Source organism: Triticum urartu, chromosome 2 (assembly GCF_003073215.2).
Source record: "Triticum urartu cultivar G1812 chromosome 2, Tu2.1, whole genome shotgun sequence".
Lineage (NCBI taxonomy): Eukaryota > Viridiplantae > Streptophyta > Magnoliopsida > Poales > Poaceae > Triticum > Triticum urartu.
Window position 1 is genome coordinate 89,682,843 of NC_053023.1, and position 25,912 is coordinate 89,708,754.

General features: G+C 50.5%; 1 protein-coding gene across 2 annotated transcripts; it reads left to right on the plus strand.

Annotated features, from left to right (window-relative positions):
- The first annotated feature begins 21,357 nt into the window (after window positions 1–21,357).
- On the plus strand, window positions 21,358–25,453 carry LOC125536041. Of its 2 annotated transcripts, none has more exons than XM_048699128.1 (9): window positions 21,358–22,777; window positions 23,019–23,092; window positions 23,168–23,217; window positions 23,365–23,443; window positions 23,569–23,640; window positions 23,803–23,880; window positions 23,967–24,125; window positions 24,562–24,774; window positions 25,107–25,453. In XM_048699128.1, exons 1-8 carry the CDS (start codon window positions 21,469–21,471, stop codon window positions 24,751–24,753), a joined length of 2,013 nt encoding a protein of 670 aa, XP_048555085.1. In that variant the 5' UTR covers window positions 21,358–21,468; the 3' UTR covers window positions 24,754–24,774; window positions 25,107–25,453. The 2 variants fall into 2 exon arrangements, with proteins under 2 accessions (XP_048555085.1, XP_048555086.1); XM_048699129.1 differs by having other exon boundaries at window positions 23,572–23,640.
- Window positions 25,454–25,912: the final 459 nt, after the last annotated feature.

Here is a 25,912-nt window from a genome sequence, read left to right on the forward strand (position 1 = left end):
CTCCCCCTGTGCCCATGGTATTTCAAGACCGTAGTTATGTACGCGAAGCACTGGTTTCGCTGTGTCGCGAGGGCTGGGGTTGGGGCCGCATTCCTACGCCTGCTCAGAACGTGCCAGGCGGTCCTGTTGTAGGTTACTCCGGGCGCGCTTGACAGTGTCCGGCTTTTTAGCGGCCGGACTAGAGAATTGCCTAAAAAGGCTGCTTTGCACTTCTGCTGCGAGGGCCGCCGTGTGCTCCTCTGTTCGGAGGGAGCGCTCAGTTTTTCCATTGACCGTAATTACTCCTCGAGGGCCTGGCATCTTGAGCTTGAGATATGCGCAGTGCGGCACCGCATTGAACTTTGCAAATGCGGTTCGCCTGAGCAGGGCGTGATAGCCACTGCGAAATGGGACTATATCGAAGATTAACTCTTTGCTTCGGAAGTTGTCCAGAGATCCGAAGACCACTTCAAGTGTTACTGAGCCTGTGCAGTTGGCCTCTACACCTGGTATAACGCCTTTAAAGGTCGTTCCTGTGGGCTTGATCCTCGAGGGATCGATGCCCATTTTCCGCACTGTATCCTGGTAAAGCAGGTTCAGGCTGCTGCCGCCGTCCATGAGGACTCTTGTGAGATGAAATCCGTCAATAATTGGGTCAAGAACCAATGCGGCAAACCCGCCATGACGGATGCTAGTGGGATGGTCCATTCGATCAAAGGTGATCGGGCAGGAGGACCATGGGTTGAACTTTGGAGCGACTGGCTCCAGCGCGTATACGTCTCCTAGCGCACGCTTCCGCTCCCTCTTGGGAATGTGGGTTGCGTATATCATGTTCACCATCCGCACTTGTGGGGGAAAACCCTTCTGTCCACTGCTGTTCGGTGGCCTGGGCTCCTCCTCGTCATCGCTATGCAGCCCCTTGTCTTTATTTTCGGCTCTTAGCTTGCCTGCCTGCTTGAACACCCAACAATCCCTGTTGGTGTGATTTGCTGGCCTTTCGGGGGTGCCATGTATTTGGCATGAGCGGTCGAGTATTCGGTCCAAACTGGACGGGCCCTGAGTATTCTTTTTGAATGGCTTTTTCCGCTGACCGGATTTATAGCCTCTCAATCCGGCATTTACTGCCGTATCCTTGCTAATGTCGCTGTTAATGCGGCGCTTTTGCTTGTTCCGTCGTGACCTGCCGCTTTTGTCCTTGGTATCCGAATTGCCAAGGTTCTTGGTTAAGTTGTTGCTGCGAGCAAGCCAGCTATCTTCTCCCGCGCAAAAGTGGGTCATGAGTGTCGTGAGGGCTGCCATAGATTTCGGCTTTTCCTGTCCCAGGTGCCGGGCAAGCCACTCGTCGCGGATATTATGCTTGAAGGCTGCTAGGGCCTCAGCATCCAGACAGTCGACTATTTGATTTTTCTTTGTTAGGAACTGTGTCCAGAATTGCCTGGCCGATTCCTCTTGCTGTTGGATTGTGTGGCTTAGGTCATCGGCATCCGGTGGTCGCACATAAGTGCCCTGGAAGTTGTCAAGGAATGCGGCTTCCAGATCCTCCCAAGAACCGATTGAGTCTGCTGGCAAGCTGTTGAGCCAATGCCGGGCCGGTCCCTTAAGTTTGAGTGGGAGGTATTTGATGGCATGTAGATCATCACCACGGGCCATGTGGATATGAAGGAGATAATCCTCGATCCATACCGCAGGATCTGTTGTGCCATCGTATGATTCGATGTTTACGGGTTTGAAGCCCTTAGGGATTTTATGATCTATTACTTCATCTGTGAAGCATAGTGGGTGTGCGGCGCCTCTATACTGGGCTATATCACGGCGCAGGTCAGAGGAGCTTTGTCCATTGTGTTCGGCCCGGCCGGATTTATCGTATCCGGAGTGACGATTACCGTCACGTGTCGTGGGGCGCCCGCGCGATCCGTAGATCGATATTGTTTGCCTTGCCTTGTCCTCCAGTATATCTTGCAGGTCTGGCGCGTTTTCCCGTGCCTTAGCATGTTTTGAGCGGCGTCGGGGCATGGCTTGAGTGGAGGGCTTAGAGGCATCTCTGTCATGGCCACGAGGTGGCCGGTCGGCCATGTCATGCGCTGGTGATGTAGGTGCTTCCTCCTCTAATCGGGGTAGCAACCTGTGCTTTGGGTAACGCTTGGAGGGGCGTTCGAGTTCATACTCTTCGGCCGCAAGGACTTCAATCCATCTGTCAGCTAGCAAATCTTGATCAGCTCTAAGCTGTTGTTGCTTTTTCTTGAGGCTGCTTGCCATGGCTAAAAGCCTGCGTTTGAAACGCTCTTGTTCGGCGGGGTCTGATGGTACGACGAATTCGTCGTCGTCGAGGCTTGCCTCGTCTTCGGAGGGAGGCATATAGTTATCGTCCTCAACCTCTCGGTCTGCCGCCCTCTCATGAGGGCTGGCTTCTCCATCTTCCTGTGCCGAATCTTGCTGGAGAGGGTGTTCTTCAGCGCTATCCGGAGTAGTATTATCTCCGGTGCCGGAATCACCGTTTTTGCTTTGGCGGGATTTAGAGCGGCGCCGCTGACGTCGGCGTTTGGGATGTTTCTTAGAAATATCATCCCCCGCTTTTCCATCGCCTTCTCCATATTTTGGAGCATCCACCATATATATGTCATATGACGAGGTGGCCTTCCAGCGCCCTACAGGTGCTGGTTCGTGTTCGTCTCCTGCATCGTCGTCCATACCGTCGATGTCTTCGGAGTCGAAGTCGAGCATGTCGGTTAAATCATCGAAAGTGGCTACAAGGTGGGTGGTGGGTGGGCTTTGAATTTCTTCATCGTCCGTATCCCATCCTTGCTGACCATAGTCCGGCCAGGGCTCTCCCGATAAAGAGAGAGACTTTAGTGAGTTCAGGATGTCGCCGAAGGGCGAGTGCTGAAAGATGTCCGCGGCGGTGAACTCCATGATCGGCGCCCAATCGGATTCGATCGGCAGGGGCGCGGGGGGTTCATAGTCTAGAGGGGAATCCGGATCCTCGGAGTCACGGGTCATGCAGAGTGCAGGGCTGGTGTTCGGCTTGATCGCCTTTGAGATCGCAGCCCCTGAGGTGGCGTCCAACCGCTCATCCTCGATCGGCGCCGTAGGTTCCGAATTAAGGGTCGGAAACGACGCGCGTGCGGCCTCCAGGACACTGTTCGGTGGCAGAGCTAGATCATGCCCATCTTGACAGTGCGGCTCGCTTGGCTGTGGCCCGAATCCGTCGAAGATCAAGTCCCCGCGGATGTCAGCCGTGTAGTTCAAACTTCCAAACCTGACCTGATGGCCAGGGGCGTAGCTTTCGATCTACTCCAGGCGGCCAAATGAATTGGCCGGCAGTGCGAAGCCGCCAAAGACGAAGATCTGTCCGGGGAGAAAAGTCTCACCCTAGACCGCATCGTCGTTGATGATCAAAGGAGCCATCGGGCCTAAAAGTGACGGCACAGAGGAACTCTCAATGAAAGCACCAATGTCAGTGTCAAAACCGGCGGATCTCGGGTAGGGGGTCCCGAACTGTGTGTCTAGGCCGGATGGTAACAGGAGACAAGGGACACGAAGTTTTACCCAGGTTCGAGCCCTCTCGATGGAGGTAAAACCCTACTTCCTGCTTGATTAATATTGATGATATGGGTAGTACAAGAGTAGATCTACCACGAGATCAAGGAGGCTAAACCCTAGAAGCTAGCCTATGGTATGATTGTTGTATGATGAAGTTGTCCTACGGACTAAAACCCTCCGGTTTATATAGACACCGGATAGGGTTAGGGTTACACAGAGTCGGTTACAATGGTAGGAGATCTTGAATATCCGCATCGCCAAGCTTGCCTTCCACGCCAAGGAAAAGTCCCTTCCGGACATGGGACGAAGTCTTCAATCTTGTATCTTCATAGTCCTGGAGTCCGGCTGAAGGTATTGTCCGGCTATCCGAACACCCCCTAATCCAGGACTCCCTCAACAGTCCCACACCATTGTCAACCTATGTAGTAGTCAATAAACGAGAGAATTGCACAAGAAGCGGCCGACAGCTGGGACCAAGCAGCTCGAGCAGTATTTGTGTTTTTGAGGTGTGAGCACTGCAGCGTTTTTTGATGTTTAGCCCAGATATTAATTTTTCTCCTCTGAACAACAACGAAAACATCGCTGAGGTATTAACTGGGCGGGCTATGGCCCGTCTAGCCTAGGCCAGATATCCAGCCCAGATATTAATTTTTTTCAAGCTGAAAATGCCTAGCCCAGCTATACATTTTTTTTAGGAATACCCAGGCAAGGTCAAGTTGTTATTCTCTGCCCCGCTGGGCTGCAAATCTTTCCTAGGAGGGATGCATTAGCTTAACAAGAAAATGGGCTTTAAGAAATAATAGATGGGATGTATTTATAAAAACTGGGCAGTAACTATAAAAAAATGCACCAAACACGTGATTACTTTATAAAATATTATTTTTGGATATTGACATTTTAATTTCATTAATTGTTGCGAGCGCAATGTTTCGTTGGATTTTTACGTAATATAAATTTATATTGAAATTGTATTTAATATGACTAGAAATTTCGGGATAAAAATATTTCGGATCCCATCAAAATGTGGGAAATTTTATCGAATTCTGTTTTGAACGGTTGGTTGAAATGGGCTGTACTTTTAACAAACTGTAAATGGGCTGTAGTAAATTTCATTAGAATTCAAAAATGGGCTACACATTCTTACAAATCTCAAATGGGCTATAAGTTCTCTGCCACACACTTCTGGCCTTACTAAGTTGACGCGTCCCTTAAAAAACAGAGTTGACGCGTATGCAAGGCTTTGTCAACTTATAGTCAACACACGGTTCTAGCAGGAGTGGCCGTTGGATGTCCATCCAACGGATGCCGTGCTTCTTCTTCAATCTCGGATATTCTAGCTTCACCCGCCCAAAAAATGATTCCTCCCCCTAACATCTGGGGCGCACCGTTTCGGAAGCTGACCTATGGGCCTACTAAGTTGACGTACCAAGGGCTTTGTCAACTTAGTCAATATAAACGATTTCTAGCTGCAGTGACCGTACGATGTCCATCCAACAGCCGTAGTGCTTCTTCAACCTCTGGTCTTCTTGCTCCAGCCGCCCAAAGCAGCGTCGGTCGTGCCGCCTACTCCTGCCTCCCGTGGCCGGCTGTGCTTCCGCGGAGGCCTCACCGCCCCCTACTATTCCCACCACTGGCCAGGCCCTGCGGCGACGGCAGCCTCACACCACAGCCGAACAAGTGAACCCTCATACTCCTCTCCGTGTGGGCATCCACTACCGCGTCTTCACCGGTCCGCGTCGTCCCCTTCCTAGGCCTCGCCGTCGTCCACCACCCTAGTGCTCTCGGCGCGGCGTGGTCAACATGGTCAAGGAACGACTTCCATCGAACGTGGACTGTACGTGGAGAGGCTGACAGCTGGGTCCACGGCGGCAGCAAGGAAGTGCCTCCTTATTATGCGGAAAATAATGATTCCTCCACCTGATAGCAGGGACCCACCGGACGGGCCACCGTATTTCGCGAAAAAAACGTTTCCCCCCTGACTGCTGGGACCCACCAGCTACACCTTCGCACGCAAGGAAGTGCGTCCGGGCAAAAAAAAACGATTCGCCCCCCCTGACTGCTGGGACCCACCAGCTACATCTTCGCACGCAAGGAAGTGCGTCTGGGCAAAAAAACAAAACGATTCGCCCCCCTGATTGCTAGGACCCACCAGCTACATCTTCGCAGGTAAGGAAGTGCCTGACAGTCGGGACCCACCTGGTCGAAGCGTACGTAGCGTTGTCATTCTGGTCGCGAATGTGTATGTACATATATACTAGTCGATGCAGAGGCGCGCACGTGCCGTAGTAGAGGCGCGTATGTGTCTTAATAGAAGCACGCACGTAGCATGTACACGTATGTACAGCGGCCAGGGTGCAAGAAAGAAAATACGGCCATGTATGTACATACGGGCAGGGTCTCGAACGCCTACTCGCGCATACGTACGGCTAGGGCTCGTGTACATGGCTGGGTTGAAACGGAGAAACAGCGTCGTCGTCGTCGTGTTCATGGGGAGGCAATGGAATGCTTGTGTTCATGGGGAGGCAACGGAATGCGTCGTGTTCATCGAGAGGGCTTGGACGGAACAGGCGATGGATACGAGGCCTGGCGTACCGCAGAACGGAGGAAACGGCCTTGTGTTCGACCGGCCACGTTCGAAACAGGATCCTGTTCATCGGGAGGGGTATGGCGTACCGCAAAACGGAGGAAACGGACCTCCTACGATCGAAACGGGGGTCCTGTTGATCGGGAGGGGTGTGGCATACCGCAAAACGGAGGAAACGGACTTGTGTTGGAGCGCTATGATCGAAACGGGGGTCCTATTCATCGGGAGGGGTGTGGCATACCGCAAAACGGGACTCCACGGGATACTGTTCATCTCCACCGTCGACCCCCTCCAGCCTCCACCTGCGACTGTTCATCCACGGGCTCCTGTTCATCCAGCCTCCACCATGCGCTACTCCACCGGCTACTGTTCAACCAGCCCTCTCCACGGGCTCCGGTTCAACCACCCCTCCACGGGCTATTGTTCATCCTGCCCTCCACCGTCTATTGTTCATCCTACCCTCCACGGGGTGGTCCTGTTCATCCAGCCCTCCACGGGGTCCTGTTCATCCAGCCCCAACCGGCTCGATCGATCGGGGTCCTGTTCATCTAGAGGCAACACCACGGGGTCCTGTTCATCCACCCCCACTGGGAACTGTTCATCCAAACCCCACCACAATGCTCACTATTCATCCAGAGGCAGCATCGACCGGCTTCAGTTAGCAGCAGTAGCGAAGGAATCGCTCGATCGGGTTCAGTTAACAGCCATCGATCGATCGCTCGGGTTCAGTAACGCGTAGCCTGCAGTGCAATCGCTCGGGTTCAGTTAGAGCCCAATGCCTTGCTTGGGTTCAGTTAGAGCCAACGCCTCGCGCACACACACGCGTACGTGTACGAGAAAAACGCGCATCGCTCGGCCCCCGACCTCCTACCGTAACTGGGAACTCCCCGAAATTTTCCTCGCCCTCGCTTCTACCACGGTTTTTTCCATCATGGACAGCCCAAAGAATGTCATGCGGCTGCGTCTCCGGCCCGCCCAGGACGAAATGCCCATTTTCTGTCATGATTTTTTGTCATAGAAGTAGGAGCCCACCACATCTATGATGATACCGGGTTTTGTCACAATTATCGTCATAGAAGTGTCATATGTATGACAAAAAAAATTCGTTCGGCCCAAAATATCACGGATGTGTCTTTTTTTGTAGTGTATCCTCCAGCCGGTTAGGCGTGGCGTTCTGAGCATCCAAGAGTCATTGTGGATTGCCGGTGAACGAAGTTTGTGAAGGTTTGGAAGTCTACCTTGAAAACTTACCAGAGTGATTGGGCGAGGACTAAGTGTCCTTAGATCAAGGGGAATAAGGTGAAGACGCGGTCTTCTGAGTTAAATCTCAACCTCCCTAACCAGGCATACAGTTGTCACAGCAACTGGAACTTGTCTACCAAATCATTGTCTTCACCAAGCAACTGGTTCTATCCTTCACTTCCTTTTACTTTCAGTTTGTCTTCATGAAGTCATTGCCTGCCTGCATGATCTGATTGACTTCATTGAGTGACATATGTTTGCTGTTTGGTTTCATACGATCTTCCATCTTGATCCATACTACATTGCCGCTCATAGTCTTCGTGCTTTCACTTCATTTCTTATATGACTATGGATTGCCTAGTGTAGTCTACCTTCCGTTGCATATCAATAGGTCCATTTCTACTGTTTATCTTCAAAGCCCCCGTGTTTTGAAGACTTTCATAAAAATCGCCTATTCACCCCCCCCCTCTAGTCGACACTAGCACTTTCACTTAGGAAAGAGTGCCTTTATGCTAATATGGACAAATGCCTTTTTGGTGTTCATAAGCTTGTTTTCTTGGGTTTTGTTGTATCCTCTAAGAGTGTTCATGTTGACGATTCTAAGATCAATGCTATTAAAAATTGGCCCCAACCAACTAACTTACAACAAGTGCGTAGTTTTCTTGGATTAGCAGGTTTCTACCGCCGATTTGTAAAGGATTTTAGCACCATTGCCTCACCTTTACATGCTTTGAGTAAGAAGAATGCGCCTTTTGTTTGGGAACCATCCCAAGATACCGCTTTCAATGAGCTTAAAAATTTGCTTACTCATGCCCCCGTGCTTGCATTACCCAATTTTGACAAAACTTTTTAAGTTCATTGTGATGCTAGTGGTAATGGCATAGGACGTGTGTTAATGCAAGAGAAGCACCCTATTGCTTACTTTAGTGAGAAACTTTCCGGAGCGCAACTCAATTACCCCATCTATGACAAAGAACTATATGCCCTAGTGCGAGTTTTGCGTGAATGAGAACATTATCTTCTACCACATGAATTTGTCATTCATACCGATCATGAAACGCTTAAGTACCTTAAAGGTCAAACCAAATTGAACAAGCGTCATGCTAAGTGGAGTGAATTCATTGAGTTTTTCCCATATGTTATCAAGTACATTAAAGGCAAAGACAATGTTAGTGGATGCTCTTTCCCGCATATGCATGCTTGTTACTAAACTTGAGTTAAATGTCATTGGCTTTGAGCACATAAAAGACTTGTATGAGCATGATCCAACTTTTGCTATTCCTTATGCCAAGTGTTTGACTCATACATCTTGGGAACGCTATTACATCCAGGATGGTTATCTCATGAGAGCTAACAAACTATGCATTCCCGAGTCTTCTCTTCATTTTCTCCTTTTGCAAGAGTCTCACGGAGGCGGACTCATGGGACACTTCGGACGCGACAAGACATTTGCTACGCTCTCCAAGAACTATTTTTGGCCCAATATGTTCCGTGACGTCTCACGTTTCACCAACTGATGCTCTACATGTCGCAAAGCTAAGTCTAAAGCTCAATCACATGGCCTTTACATGACTCTACCAATTCCATTCCAACCATGGGAAGATATTAGCATGGATTTTGTGCTTGGTTTGCATAGAACCCAAAATGGAAAGGATTCCGTGTTTGTTGTTGTGGACCGATTTTCTAAAATGGCACATTTCATTCCTTGCAACAAGATAGACGATGCTTCACATGTTGCCAATCTCTTTTGTAGGGAAATATTGCGTCTACATGGAGTGCCAAAGACAATCATCTCCGACCGCGACGTCAAGTTCCTAAGCTACTTTTGGAAGACCTTATGCGCCAAGCTCGGAATCAAGCTTTTGCTCTCTTCGGCATACCACCCACAAACCGGCAGCCAAACGGAGGTAATGAACCGCACACTCTCCACTCTACTACGCGTCTTGATCAAGAAGAACATCAAGGAGTGGGAGGAGTGTCCACCTAGCGCCGAGTACGCCTACAACCGCGCAAGACATTCGACTACCGACAAGTCCCCTTTCAAGGTCGTCTCAGCTTCAATCCATTGTCCCCATTGGACATTCTTCCTCTACCACTACAAGAGCGCATCAACATGGACGCGAGTGCCCGAGTGAACTACCTCAAGAAGATGCATGATGATACAAGGCACACCATAGAGCGCCAAGTACAACGACTCACGACCAAGCTCAACATCAACAAGCAACCCATGATATTCAACATTGGAGATCTTGTGTGGCTACACCTTCGCAAGGACCGCTTCCCCAATGAACGCAAGTCCAAACTTCTACCTCGAGCAGACAGACCCTTCAAGGTGCTTGCACGCTACAACAACAACGCCTACAAGATCGACATACCACGCAAAAAGTACAACGTGAGCGACATCTTCAACGTCAAAGATCTATCCCCGTACCATGGTGATGAGGATTTCGATCCGAGGTCGGATCTTTCCCAAGGGAGGGGAGATGATGCGGAGCATCCCTTGGTCATCCCCATGGATCTACCTTCGCCTCACCAACTGCCAAGAGGACTGAGGGAGTCCTGGATTAGGGGGTGTCCGGATAGCTGGACTATATCTTCGACCGGACTCCTGGACTATGAAAATACAAGATTGAAGACTTCGTCCCATGTCCGGAACGGACTTTCCTTGGCATGGAAGGCAAGCTTGGCAATGCAGATATATAGATCTCCTACCATTGTAACCGACTCTATGTAACCCTAACCCTCTCCAGTGTCTATATAAACCGGAGGCTTTTTAGTCCGTAGGACAGAAGAAGAACAATCATACCATAGGCTAGCTTCTAGGGTTTAGCCTCCTTGATCTCGTGGTAGATCTACTCTTGTACTACCCATATCATCAATATTAATCAAGCAGGAGTAGGGTTTTACCTCCATCGAGAGGGCCCGAACCTGGGTAAAAACATCATGTCCCTTGTCTGATGTTACCATCCGCCTAGACGCACAGTTCGGGACCCCCTACCCGAGATCCGCCGGTTTTGACACCGACATTGGTGCTTTCATTGAGAGTTCCTCTGTGTCGTCACTTTTAGGCCCGATGGCTCCCCTGATCATCAATAGCGATGCAGTCCAGGGTGAGACTTTTCTCCCCGGACAGATCTTCGTCTTCGGCGGCTTCGCACTGCGGGCCAATTCGCTTGGCCATCTGGAGCAGATCGAAAGCTAATCCCCTGGCCATCAGGTTAGATTTGGAAGTTTAAACTACACGGCTGACATCCGCGGGGACTTGATCTTCGACGGATTCGAGCCACAGCCGAGTGCGCCGCGTTGTCACGATGGGCATGATCTAACTCTGCCGCCGAACAGTGCCCTGGAGGCCGCACCCGCATCGGCTCCGACCCTTAATTCGGAGCCAACTGCGCCAATCGAGGATGGGTGGTTGGACGCTACCTCAGGGGCTGCAATCTCTACGGCGATCGAGCCGAACACCAGCCCTGCCCTACGCGAGGCTCGTGACTCCAAGGAGCCGGACTCCGAGCCCTCCGCGCCCCTGCCGATCGAATCCGATTGGGCGCCAATCATGGAGTTCACCGCCCCGGACATCTTTCAGCACTCGCCCTTCGGCGATATTTTGAAGTCACTAAAGTCTCTCGCTTTATAAGGAGAGCCCTGGCCGGACTACGGTCAGCAAGGTTGGGATACGGACGATGAAGAAATTCAAAACCCACCCACCACCCACTTTGTAGCCACTGTCGACGATTTAACCGATATGCTCGACTTCGACTCCGAAGACATCGACGGTATGGACGCCGATGCAGGAGACGATCAAGAACCAGCGCCTATAGGGCACTGGAAAGCCACCTCGTCATATGACATATACATGGTGGACACCCCAAAAGAAGGAGATGGCGATGGAACAGCGAAGGATGACCCCTCAAAGAAACAGCCTAAGCGCCGGCGTCAGCGGCGCCGCTCTAAATCCTGCCAAAGAAAAAACGGTGATTCCGGCACGGGAGATAATAACACTCCGGACAGTGCCGAAGAAAACCCCCTCCAGCAAGATTCAGCACAGGAGGATGGAGAAGCCATCCCTCATGAGAGAATGGCAGACAGAGAGGTCGAGGACGATAATTATATGCCTCCCTCCGAAGACGAGGCAAGCCTCGACGACGACGAATTCGTCGTGCCGGAGGATCTCGTCAAACAAGAGCGTTTCAAACGCAGGCTTATGGCCACGGCAAGTAGCCTCAAGAAAAAACAGCAACAGCTTAGAGCTGATCAAGATTTGCTAGCCGATAGATGGACGGAAGTCCTTGCGGCCGAAGAGTATGAACTCGAACACCCCTCCAAGAGCTACCCAAAGCGCAGGTTGCTACCCCGATTAGAGGAGGAAGCACCTAAACCTACATCACCAGCGCATGATGCGGCCGACCGGCCACCTTGTGGCCGCGATAGAGAGGCCTCTGGGCCCTCCACTCAAGCCGCACCCCGACGCCGCTCTAAAAATACCAAGGCACGGGAAAATGCGCCAGACCTGCGAGATATATTGGAGGACAAGGCAAGGCAAACAAGATCGATCTACGGATCGCGTGGGCACCCCACGGCACGTGACGGTGATCGTCACTCCGGATATAGTAAATCCGGCCGGGCCGAACACAATAGACAAAGCTCGTTTGAGCTGCGTCGTGATATAGCCCAATACAGAGGCGCCGCACACCCACTATGCTTCACCGATGAAGTAATGGATCATCAAATCCTTGAGGGTTTCAAACCCTTGAACATCGAATCATACGATGGCACAACAGATCCAGCGGTATGGATCGAGGATTATCTCCTTCATATCCACATGGCCCGCGACGATGATCTACACGCCATCAAATACCTCCCACTCAAACTTAAAGGACCAGCTCGGCATTGGGTTAACAGCTTGCTAGCAGAATCAATTGGTTGTTGGGAGGACCTGGAAGCCGCATTCCTCGACAACTTTCAGGGCACTTATGTGCGACCACCAGACACCGATAACCTAAGCCACATAATTCAGCAGCCAGAGGAGTCGGCCAGGCAATTCTGGACACGGTTCCTAACAAAGAAAAATCAAATCGTCGACTGTCCGGACGCAGAGGCCCTAGCAGCCTTCAAGCATAACATCCGTGACGAGTGGCTTGCTCGGCACCTTGGACAGGAAAAGCCGAAATCTATGGAAGCACTCACGACGCTCATGACCCACTTTTGCGCGGGAGAAGACAGCTGGCTGGCTCGTAGCAATAACTTGACCAAGAACCCTGGTAATTCGGATACCAAGGACAACAGTGGCAGGTCGCATCGCAACAAGCAAAAGCGCCGCATTAATAACGACAACACTGAGGATACGACAGTTAATGCCGGATTCAGAGGCTCTAAATCCGGTCAGCGGAAAAAGCCATTCAAAAGAAAGACTCCGGGCCCGTCCAGATTGGACCGAATACTCGACCGCATGTGCCAGATACACGGCACCCCCGAAAAGCCAGCCAATCACACCAACAGGGATTGTTGGGTGTTCAAGCAGGCAGGCAAGTTAAATGCCGAAAATAGAGACAAGGGGTTGCATAGCGATGACGAGGAGGAGCCCCGGCCGCCGAACAACAGTGGCCAGAAGAGTTTTCCCCCACAAGTGTGGACGGTGAACATGATATACGCAACCCACATCCCCAAGAGGGAGCGGAAGCGTGCGTTAAGGGACATATACGCGATGGAGCCAGTCGCCCCAAAGTTCAACCCATGGTCCTCCTGCCCGATCACTTTTGATCGAAGGGACCACCCCACTAGCATCCATCACGGCGGATTCGCCGCATTGGTTCTAGACCCAATTTTTGACGGAATTCACCTCACTAGAATCCTTATGGACGGCGGCAGTAGCCTGAACCTGCTTTATCAGGATACAGTGCGAAAAATGGGCATCGATCCTTCGAGGATTAAACCCACTAAAACGACCTTTAAAGGCGTCATACCAGGTGTAGAGGCCAACTGTACAGGCTCAGTTACACTTGAAGTGGTCTTTGGATCTTCGAATAATTTCCGAAGCGAGGAGTTAATCTTCGACATAGTCCCGTTCCGCAGTGGCTATCACGCACTGCTCGGGCGAACCGCATTTGCCAAGTTCAATGCGGTACCGCACTACGCATACCTTCAGCTCAAGATGCCAGGCCCTCGAGGAGTCATTACGGTCAATGGAAACACCGAATGCTCTCTTCGAACAGAGGAGCATACGGCGGCCCTCGCAACGGAAGTACAAAGCAGCCTCTCAAGGCAATTTTCCAGTCCGGCCATTAAACGTCCGGACACCGTCAAGCGCGCCCGGAGTAACCTACGACAAGACCGCCTGGCACGTTCCGAGCAGGCGTAGCAATGCGGCCCCAACCCCAGCCCTCACGAAATTGCGAAACCAGTGCTTCGCGTACATAACTACGCTCTAGAAATACCATGGGCACAGGGGGAGGGGCACCATCACGGCACGCCCAAAACACGGCTTAAACCGCACTAGGGGCTGCCGATTTTTTAATTTTCTCTTACTTTCAGGACTCCATTCTTCGGAAGGCCTGTCCGGCAGTACAATTGCCGCACAAACGATGCAAGAACCAGGGAAGCAGAAAGCTACGCCGCATTATGGAACTCCCAGGTGGTCTCTATCACGAGCAGTATACCTGTTTCGCATACCATTCCGCAGCCTGCCCCTGGAAAGGACATGTTAAATAGTCCAACCTTTTGCTTATCGCACTATTTGTATCGTTCTGCTTTGATCGCAGCTTTTTAATAAACAATGCATAGCTTTTGTCTATTATTGCATTAATCTCTCTTATATGTTCATTAACGACATGTTGCACCCGTACACTTTGGTACGGCCAATACGCTAGGGGCTTAAGTACCCCTCAATATGGTGTGAGAAGTCCGAACACTTTCACAAGTGCGACACCCCGAACTTATAGCATTATATTCATCGGCTCCGAATCATGTCTTGGGTCAATAGTTGGGTTTGCCCGGCTCCTATGTTTTGGTGCCTTACGTTTCGCTATATCGGCTAAGGTAGCACTAGGAGAACTACTGCGATTGTGCCCCAGTTGAGCTGGGCTAAGCACCTCAGTAGAGAAAGCTAATACTGACTGTCATGATGAAGCGAGAGCTGGTCGCTGTTCGAGAGGTTTTTTCGAGTCCCTAAAGACTTATGCCGCTTAGAGCGAGGAGCCGACTCTGTCCGGCCTAGGCGTGGATAGCGCCCCGAACTCAGTCTTCCGAATGCTAGGGGCTTCGCCGAAATTTAAAATTATAGAATTCTACGGCCAAGTGAGATGTTCAAGCATTATAGTCTGATTGCCTTGTTCGTTGTGCTGAGCGCCTCCCTCGAAGGACCCAAAAATGGGAAAAAGAGCGCTCAGGTTTATCCCGAACACCCTAGCACTAGTGGCATGGGGGCAGAAGCCGACGACTCTCCATCTCTCAAATTTGATAAAAGGCCGCACAGAAGGTAATATTTTAAATTCAAAAAGCATTGCTTAGCGCATATGAACAACTTCTCAGCGCACAGGACAAAACGAGCGAGTTTACTCAAAAATTACATCCCTGGAACATTCATCCGCCATACGGCGGGCACCCTTCAGAACGCCCTCATAATACATCTCGGGCTTGCGATGCTCTTTCCCCGGCAGTGGCCCGTCCTTCACAAGCTTCGCAGCATCCAACTTGCCCCAGTGCACCTTAGCGCGGGCAAGGGCCCTACGGGCACCTTCGATGCAGACAGAGCACTTGATGACTTCGAGCCTTGGACAGGCCTCCACCAGCCGCCGCACCAGCCCGAAGTAGCTCCCAGGCAGAGCCTCTCCAGGCCACAGCCGAACTATGAGGCCCTTCATGGCCTGTTCGGCCACCTTGTGGAGCTCGACCAGTTGCTTCAGCTGGTCGCTCAGTGGCACAGGGTGTCCGGCCTCAGCATACTGAGACCAGAACACCTTCTCCGTCGAGCTGCCCCCCTCGGCTCGGTAGAATGCAGCGGCATCGGACACGCTACGGGGCAAATCTGCGAATGCTCCTGGAGAGCTCCGGATTCGGGTAAGTAACAAGTAACTCACTTTTACATGTTTGCTTTGCATAAAGAATGCCTTACCCGCCGCTATCTTTTTCATCGCATCCACCTCCTAGAGGGCCTTTTGGGATTCGGCCTTGGCAGACTTGGCATTTTCAATGGCCGCCGCGAGCTCAGACGCTCGCGTCTTTGAGTCAAGCTCCAAACTCTCATGTTTTTTCATGAGAGCCCGGAGCTCTTGCCGTACCTCGCCAACCTGGGCCTCATACTTCTCCCGCTCGGTGCGCTCCGTGGCCACCCTCTTCTCGGCCTCGGACAGCGCTTGCTTAAGGGTCGCCACCTCCGACGTCGCCCCTACAATAGCCACGTTAATCCTGTCATTTTTTGCAATTGCACTTTTTATATATTTCAATAAGGTATCTCTTACCTTCCTTCTCCTCGAGCTGCTGCTTGGCAAGGCCGAGCTCTTGCTCGGACCGCTCGAGGTCCTGCTTCAGCGTACCCACCTCCGCAGTCAGTGCGACGGACGCTACCAGCAAAGCCTGCATACGCATATTGACTCATTTTTTGTTAGACTCCTGCTAATTTCATTAGATCCTCTATTCGCTTTTCTTTCCGAACGCCAAACAGAGCATCAGGGGCTACTGTCTATGCGGTAATATTTTTACATATTCTTTACTTACCTCAAAGCCTGTTAAAAGGCTGGCACAGGCTTCAGTCAGTCCGCTCTTGGTGGACTGAACCTTCTGGATCACCGCACTCATAACAGTGCGGTGCTCCTCATCGATGGAGGCGCCGTTAAGCACCTCCAGCAAATTGTCCGGTACCTCCCGTTGGACGGAGGCCACCGGCTCGGTAGGCTGGCTCCTCTTGGAAGGAGGCTGCCTACCGGAGTCCGGAACCGCTGAAGGTTCCGGCACGGAGTCCGGCTCAAAGCCAGACTCAGAGCCCTTGGGGGATCTATCCCCTTTACTCTTGGAATCCGGGAGGTCGCCTTGCGGCACCTCCGAGATCACCTCCTCCTGACTTGGAACCTGTTGGGACAACACTTCGGCGTCGTCCGTAGGACGGGGGGAGGTAGCCGGCGGAAGTGAATTCACATCCGACGAATCCAGGGAGCCGCTCGACGACTCGTCGAGCCCGGCCTTGGTCAGACTGCATAATCATATTCGACATAAGGAAAGGCTGTGCAATGAAGGAATACTACGAATTACTCTAGTATCCGGATACTTACGATTTCGCCGGGCGCTTGGCCCTATGCGGCCACTCCTCTTCGCCGTCGTCGGCATCGGTGGAGTAGTCCGGAGGAAGGGTCTTCCCCTTCTTGGACCCTTCGGCCTCCTCGGTCGGGGCGGCCTTCCTTTTCTTTCCTCCCCCCGCTGGAGGGGGAGAGGTTTATTCTTCCTCCTCCTCGTCTTCACGGGAGGAGCGCGTCTCGGATTCGTCGGATGATGAATCCAACACCTCCAGGTGCCGGGCGCTCTTTCGAGTCCCTGTGGCCTTCTTCTTGGCCTTCTTCTCCGGCACCACATAGGGTGCCAGAACCAGCAGCTTCGCCAAGCGAGCATCGGCTGGGTCTTCGGGCAAAGGAGCCGGACAGTTGATCTGTCCGAACTTCGCCTGCCAATCCTGTCAGAGGTAAGGGAGCTTAGATCCCGCATAGAGTCAAACTATGAAAAACTAATATCCTGTAAAAGGTAAAAATAGCTTACCGCACTAGCATGACGCTGCGTGCCGAATCCGCGATCCTCGGAAGCGGATGCGGGAGCCTCGGCGCCCTTGAATAGCACCTTCCAGGCATCTTCGTACGTCGTGTCAAAGAGCATGTTCAGAGTTCGGTGCTGCGCCGGGTCAAACTCCCACAGGTTGAAAGCCCGTTGTTGACACGGGAGGATTCGGCGGATGAGCATAACCTGGACTACGTTGACAAGCTTGAGCTGCTTGTTCACCAGGGTTTGGATGCATGTTTGCAGTCCAATCACCTCTCCTTTGTTGCCCCACGACAGGCCCATCTCTTTCCAGGACGTGAGCCGCGTAGGGGGTCCGGACCGGAACTCGGGAGCTGCGACCCACTCAGGGTCGCGCGGCTCGGTGATGTAAAACCACCCCGATTGCCACCCCTTCAGGGTCTCCACAAAGGAGCCCTCGAGCCATAGGACGTTGGGCATCTTGCCCACCATGGCACCTCCGCACTCCGCCTGGTTGCCGCGCACCACTTTTGGCTTGACATTGAAAGTCTTGAGCCATAGGCCGAAATGGGGGCGGATGCAGAGGAAAGCCTCGCACACGACGATAAACGCTGAGATGTTGAGGATGAAATTTGGGGCCAGATCGTGGAAATCCAGGCCATAGTAGAACATGAGCCCCCGGACGAATGGGTGGAGAGGAAAGCCCAGTCCGCGGAGGAAGTGGGGAAGGAACACTACCCTCTCATGGGGCCTTGGGGTGGGGAGGAGCTGCCCCTCTTCAGGAAGCCGGTGCGCGATGTCGTTAGACAAGTATCCGGCCTTCCTCAGTTTTTTGATGTGTCCCTCCGTGACGGAGGAGACCATCCACTTGCCTCCCGCTCCGGACATGGCTGGAGAAGGTCGAGGTGGGAATGCGGACTTGGGCGCTGGAGCTCGAGTGCGCGGAAAATGGATAGGCAAAGGAGGAAGAATGCGTAGGTGAAAAGGTGGATCCTTATCCCCTTATATGGGCGGATGCGGCTATGCGTCCCCACCAGCCTGATAAAACTCGCTTATCTCCCAAGCGCCGTAATCAATAGCGTGGTTGGGTTACCCACGCCCGTATTGATGAGAATCCCGGAATAAGGGGACACGATCTCTGCTTTGACAAGACGTGCCAAGGAAACCGCCTCGCGAAACACGCTGAGGTGGGGCAGTAAAAACGGTTCGAATAAAGGCTTCGCCGTGGTGTGATGTCACACTACGGAATACGTCAGCAGATTAGATCTGTGTAAATATTATTCTCTCTACGGCAATGTGTGGAAACTTATTTTGCAGAGCCGGACACTATCCTTTGTGTTCAAAATCTTCTATGAAGTACTTGGAGGAGGAACCCGCCTTGCAATGCCGAAGACAATCTATGCGCCGGACTCGTCATCATTGAAGCCTGGTTCAGGGGCTACTGAGGGAGTCTTGGATTAGGGGGTGTCCGGATAGCCGGATTGTATCTTCGACCGGACTCCTGGACTATGAAGATACAAGATTGAAGACTTCGTCCCGTGTCCGGAAGGGACTTTCCTTGGCGTGGAAGGCAAGCTTGGCAATGCGGATATATAGATCTCCTACCATTGTAACCGACTCTGTGTAACCCTAACCCTCTCCGGTGTCTATATAAATCGGAGGGTTTTTAGTCCGTAGGACAGAAGAAGAACAATCATACCATAGGCTAGCTTCTAGGGTTTAGCCTCCTTGATCTCGTGGTAGATCTACTCTTGTACTACCCATATCATCAATATTAATCAAGAAGGAGTAGGGTTTTACCTCCATCGAGAGGGCCCGAACCTGGGTAAAAACATCGTGTCCCTTGTCTCCTGTTACCATCCGCCTAGACGCACAGTTCGGGACCCCCTACCCGAAATCCGCCGGTTTTGACACCGACAAGGACCTATGACACAAGCACGAGCTAGATCTCTCGAGACCGAGGTGACTTCCTTCCTTAGTGATATCACATATGATCCCCTCGAGACATGGCTACTACCTAAGTCTGGAATGTTGTGCATGATTAGGTATCAAGAGGATCCTCCTGAAGATGCACGTAAAGATGGACAAACCGCCAATTTCATGGATGAGGGGAACCAACGGAAGGTGGAGAAGACAGCTCCAGGACCCGGACATCCGGCCCCCAGCCCCGGACATCCGGCCACTGGAGACCACAACAACAGCCCAGCCGCAGGAGACCTACAGACCCTGGACATCCGGCCATGCCCCGGACATCCGATCCATCGAGCCCGGACATCCGGCGCAGCCCCGGATATCCGGCGCACCCCAACAGAACGCATCCGAAGCCGAAGCCCCATCAGCCCGGACATCCGGCTGCAGCCCCAGATATCCGGCACCCCGTGAACGCCCGGACATCCAGCCCGACGCCCGGACGTCCGGCCCCGCTTGTCTGCGCACAGTGAAGGGCTGAGGCCCGTGTACCCTTTCGCCCACCTAGAGTATATATACTCTATATCCCCCCTCTTTCTAGGGTCAGCATTGGTTTTAGCTCATACTTGAGATAGAGCATTGCTCATCCATACGGATCTACTCCTCGAGAGAGACTGCGACCCCTCTACGGAGAAGATCCATCTTGGATTCAAGACCCCCTCTCGGGTGGCCCCATCAAGACCTCCTCACGGAGAAGAACCGGTTACCCTATGTATCGTCCCTTGTTGACTTTGGATCGTGTCTCTCCTTGTGTTTCGAGGATCTAGCACATGTGTAATCGAATCTTGTTGGTTTGAGTGATTCTCTCTTGTATTTTCCCCTCGTTTCCTTCGTGTTCTTCGTGTCTCCTCGTTGGGATCCGCTTCTTTCGTGAAAGATCGGGTCGTTAGGGTTCTACCCTACATCAAGATGCAACCAGGGCAGTTTGCTTGTGATTCAGGTACTGGTGCAAGGAGCGTCTCCGTGGGCAAAAGCAGAGATCCAGCGTTAGACTTGTTCCAATACTGGGGTACATGTGTGGAATACTACTGGTTGTATCTGAGATGGACATTTCCTATACACTAGCACATAAATGCAAATTGGTGATCCAGATGCAGATATATGGCGTGGATAAGCATACCAGTGGACACCGTGCACCAAAGGAGTTTTACGCATTTTGTGATCCATTTCACTTTCATTGCAGTCTCAAGATGGTACCCCCACGTGAGAAAACCACATATCAATTTTTAGAAGGACTGGTTGAATGGGCAAAGAACACAATTTTGCAAGGTTGCTAACGTTGGTGTAGAAAGAATTTCTCTACAAACTGCTTGCATCTGGTATTTAATATTCACATTTCCATGCCTTCATATCACCCTTATTAGACCAACAGTTTTCCTTATTTCATTCTGAAATGTCTAAGAACTGTAATGAGCATCTAGCCGTTGGCAGCTGTGTGCAAGCAAAGCCCTACCGGCGTGGCTGTTTGCTCTGCGGTTGGTCCGACGGTGAGCTTCACATACCTGCGTGTATGCGCTGGTACCGTACTATCCTGGCCGTGCGCGAGCAAGTTCACATATGATAAAATTATTTTTTTCTTCTCACAGCCACATTATTGACTGTCAGAAGTTGAATGTTAAGCTCGACAAGCTTCAGGCCAAGCTGCCAAAGCACAAGCAGCAACTCTTGTGACGCCTGAAATATGAAACTCCCTTCTTGTGTAACTTTAATTGTGTAACTGTTTAGTCTCAGTAGTCGTTTAGGTTTAATGTACCAAGTGCAGTGGTGTTAGTTCTTTGATGTGAACATATCTGATGTTTTTTGGTGTTCATTAGTGAGAATGTAAATGCGCAATATGGTTTGGTCATTACATAGGTTGCAAGTGTTGATTTTTTTTATTATGTGTATAATTGGATAGTGGATGGAATTGAAGAGTTGATCCCACGGAAGAAAAAAAGTAGCGAGGGCCAATGGGCTCACACACAAAATGGTGGAAATGCATAATATTGTTTGTATCGGTGTTTGAACCATCATAATATGTATCCTCTTGTTGCAATGCACGGGCGTAAGTAGAGATAAGTTTTTCTTTTTCTTTTTGAGGGGTGTAAGTTTTTATTTTAGAAGTTTTGAGGGGTGTGAGTAGAGATAAGTTTTTTTTTTCGAGACACAGTAGAGATAAGTAAAGATTTGCGTTCGCTACTGTGCGTGTTTCCTGGGCCGGCCCACTCGCGTCGTCTTCGAGCGCCAGGAGCGCGAACGGGTTCCCGTAAAAAACACATACTACGATCCAGCAGCGGCGTGCGAGATAATGGGCCGTTTCGTGGCGCATAAAACGCTGCCTAGGAGGACTCGGGGTCGCGAGAAGAGAGAGATATAATCCTAATCCCCAAATCGTTCCTGCCCCGCGACGCCACCACAGATCCCCCAAAATCCCCACCAAAATCGGAAGTCCCGTCGTGATGGGCGACGCCGCCAACGCCTCCCGTAGGCGTCGGCTGGCCTCAATTCTCCTCTCCCGGAAACCGCGCTTCACCGACAGCACGAACGAGACCACGGCCACAGTCATATCCAGGGATGGCTTTACCATGAAGGTCTCCTTCTGGATGGCCGACCCACCGCAGCTGTCAATCTTCTCCATCCACTGCTGCAGTCCCCCTCATCTGCAAGACCGCCCGTATTCCGAGTTCTCAGTTTCGCCACGCGTGGTCGGCGTCGGCGCGGAGGGCCGTTTCGTCCTCTTCCGCGCCGTCTTCAACGGCCACTACGCATCTGAATATTTCCTGTACAAGGCTGGTGAGTCGCCGTTGCTCGACCGTATTCCTTCTCCCGACGAGTATTGTGATGACGACCGCGATGATCTGCGCGGGGTCAGGGAGTTCGGCATCCTGCAGCTCGGCAGCCACTATCTCGTGGCCGCTCTCTGCCTCGCGCCGTCGTCGGATGACTACCACCTTTGGATCTACTCGTCCGAGAAAAAGTCCTGGATCACTAGGACACTGCCCAATCCATGTCCTGTGGTCGACAGGATTATACCCGATAAGGTGATCTCGCTTGGAGAAGGCTTGCTAGGGTGGGTTGATTTGTCACACGGCCTGCTGATGTGCGATTTGGGTCAAGATCATGTAAGTTTCATCCCGTTGCCGGAGCTGTTGCCTGGGAACAGATACAAACTAAAATGTCCCATTCCGCCTACCACCGCAAAGAGAAAGATAAAACTAGAGGACGAATCTTTCTTGTGGTTTAGGGATCTCACATGCGTTGATGGCGTGCTCAAATTTATTGAGATGGAGAATCTTGCTCCTGGAACCCAGAGCAACAAGGAGGGTATTGTCTATGATTCGGACTTGATCATGTCGCTCGAGCGCAAAGAGGATTGGAATTCCAAGCAGCTGTCCTTTGGGGGTGCCTGGAGAGCTGTCACATGGACTCGGACATTTTCATCTAACTGTTGGCGCCAGACATGCGCTGCTGATGTCGCTGACATCTTGGTTGACGAGTCTTTGTTGCCCGGGCTGGACATGACATTGGGGAACCTCTACTCAGCTTTCCCCATCCTGAGCCCGGATGGTGACGATATTCTTTATATCAAATCTGTGCTGAAACCTAGTATTCACGATGGATGGGTGGCAGACGTTGACCTGGGAAACAAGGCAGTGAAAGCAATTGGAAAGTATTATCTTCCGGATGATTTTTATTACGAACTTCGCTATGACCCTCAACATCCTTTCTTTGCCTGTACATTATCCCGCCATCTGGATATGACTCCAGGTAACTGTTAGCTGCTCTTATTGTTCGCCATGCCTATGCAATGCTTACAGTCCTTATCTACTTAGTTATTATGTTCTTCTTGTGACTGCCTTGGCAAATTAACCTGGTGGCTGTTTGGAGCCACTTGATGGCTGCCTTATGCCTGCATACTGCTTTGTGTGTTTTCTGCATATTTGCCGGTTCCCTAAGAAACCCAGGATTGTGAGTATGGTGTTGCTTATGAATTTAGTGGTTTGTGTAGGCACTGAAGTCTCAGCGTGTCGCAAGATCCCAGAAGAGGCTAGCAGCTCTGCAAATCAGCCAAGCAACTCCTCAGCAAGTATTTTGCATCACTTTTTATTTCAAAGAAAGAATTTCCGCCAAGTAACTTGCCATCTCTTCTGTGCATAGATCTGTGTGGGTGAGCTCAATTCCTGTGAACCAAGGAGCAAAATCCAAAGGCAAGCTTCTTATTCTCTTCGGAATCTCTCTTCTCCTGAGGCCTGGGCACTTATGATCCGACTTAGATCAATTCATTTTATAATTTGATGGCTATTCGCCAATTAGTTTTACCTGATCTCTTGCCTAATTGACTTTCTGTTCATCAGGCCTTGGGAATGGGCTCAGAAAAACAAGCGTGCACGAAATGCTGTTGGGAGTATTATGCAGAACGATCATATTTCCCAGGTCCATCCTATTGAAAACAATCTGCGGAAGGTTCCGCGATGGCAGTCTAATTTGTGTTCTATTTATTATCAGTGGCTCATCCGATTTCTCTCTCTCACTTTCTCCTTTATTGGCGATGCGAGCAGCAGCTTGACGAGAAGGTGCTGGAGCTAGAGCGGGAGATAGAGCATGAGCTAGAGCGGAAGAAAGAGCGTAAGGTATATTTGGCCGAGATCCGTGTGAATTTGCTTTTGTGAATTTCGTCCTTGTGCTGTTGTTCGCTTTGCCATGCATCAATAGTTGGCAATCCCATATGCCCTGTTTCCAATCTATATTCCCTTAATCGTTCAGCAAGATTAATTAGAATGCACCATTTACAGACACAACAGCAGTGCTTCAAAAAGTGGGATGCGCCATGCTATCCCCCTGGGCAGTCATTGTGGCCCCAAAACAATCTGGTATGTCGTATTCCATATACCCTGTTTCACAGTTGTCTATTTTCTTATCATCATCAAGAAAGATTAATTAGAATGTACCATTCCAGCCAGCGCGGCAATACTTCAACAAGCCAGATGGACCATGTGGCCCTGGTTATGCATCGTTTGCCCCTGTACATGGTCGTCACAACAACCAGCCACTGTGGCTGCAGCTACCACCATTAAAACGGCTTTTCACTTATAGCAGTGAGTTTGGACCTCATGAGGTAAAAACATTGGTGAAGCTTATTATGATATTCTGCTGTCTCCTCTATTGACCTGTAGCTCTATAGCCCTGGAACGGACCATCTTCACGTGTTAAAAATTACTCGCAAGATACATTTTCTTGGTAGTAACTCTCTCACATGTGCTGTTATGGTTGATGGGCCCAAGTTGACATGTTCTGTGCAATTTTGTATTATGTGTTTTGAAAGTAAAAAGAGGGGAAAAAAAGAACTATGGGCACCAAGTTTAAAAGTATGTAATCAGTAAGCCTAAAAGCAACTAAACTGTTATATTCATTATTTGAGTTCATTGGAATATAATAAGCAACAAAGATGAAATTATCTATTTCTGCTATGCCGTGATGTGCTACTTTTTGATTTGTTGCCTAGGTGTCTGTTTTTCCATCATCTTACTATCAACTGTTGCCTATGATTTCAGGTACCCCAGCCATCCTTCAACAATAGCAGTGGAGCCAGCTACCATTGGTATCCACAGCAACTTACTGCCCCCAACTCATTTGCCTATGGCGCACACACAGGCTATGGCAAGTACCAACACCAATGGGAGAAGCCTCCCAATATTCTGGAGCTGCCTGTTGCATCTTGGGAGCATTCACCTTCTCCTTCGTAGTGTCATCCAACACCTAGCGAGGTAAAAGCAGTACTGAAAACCTGTGTTTGCTGGCATTGTCCTCTTTTAGACAGTATAGACATGGAGTGAACCTTTCATTAAGATTACTTCTTCAAGATAGTTATTCTTGCTAGTAATTCTGCGCTTGTTGCATATGCAGAACCCTTGTGTGTTTCAAACTTGAAATTTAAAGATGGTTACATATTGTAAACACTATGTAAATCCTCTCATAGTTTGACACTGTTGCTTATGGTCTAGAGTGTCATTGCTGATGGTCCGAACTGTGAGAAATGTTTATTTCCTAGAAATTCTTTGGAAACCAGTAGTAATCATGGCTATGCTTGTGGTAACAGGGGACCTCTTCCATCCTACCGTTGGGAGATATATGATTTCTCTTTCCAATAGTCAAGGCAAGGTGAAGAAGTCTCATGAACTGGCCAGCAGCTACAGTAGATCTTAATTAAGCTGCTCATCGAAGAGGCCTGATGACGCCGCCACTGGAGCCTCTAATATATGTATTTATGTAGTAGATGAGCAAGACCATCCTCCCTTCCAGTGCGGTGTATGTGTACTGGCTTAATACTGGACTGCCTTATTATAGTACCCTACCTAGCTGTTGAATCGTATTGGTGATGTTTATATTATGTATCGCGTGCTTGACTGCAGACAAGTTTGATAACAATTGTGGTGTGGTTCTTTACTGCCTGTGTGATTTCCTCTTGTGGTTCTATTCCTGGAATGGAATACTTGTAGTAGCTGAGGCAATAATAATGGTGTTTCTTTTGGCTTTACTAAGTACTCCGACTTCAGATTACGTCTGAGCCAAGGGAATGAAAAACCTATCCTGTGAGTATGGCTACAACTTAGCTGCAAGACAGAAACTACACATACAGAACCAACCAGGCTTTCCTGTAAACAATTTTAGACAACAAACTAAGGCTGCACTATCACATTGTGATTTTTTTTGCCCACCTGCACTAGGACACCAATCCCAGATAGTTCTGCCCAGACAATGGGGCACTTGGACAGATCGAGAAACATACCCCACCTCATCTCCCACGGCCAGGTTGTAGATCGTAAGAAAGGAAAACATGTGGGGTAAGATTACGGCCTGAAAAAAAGGAACCCACGCGCCACAGCCACAGCCACCGTAAAATCA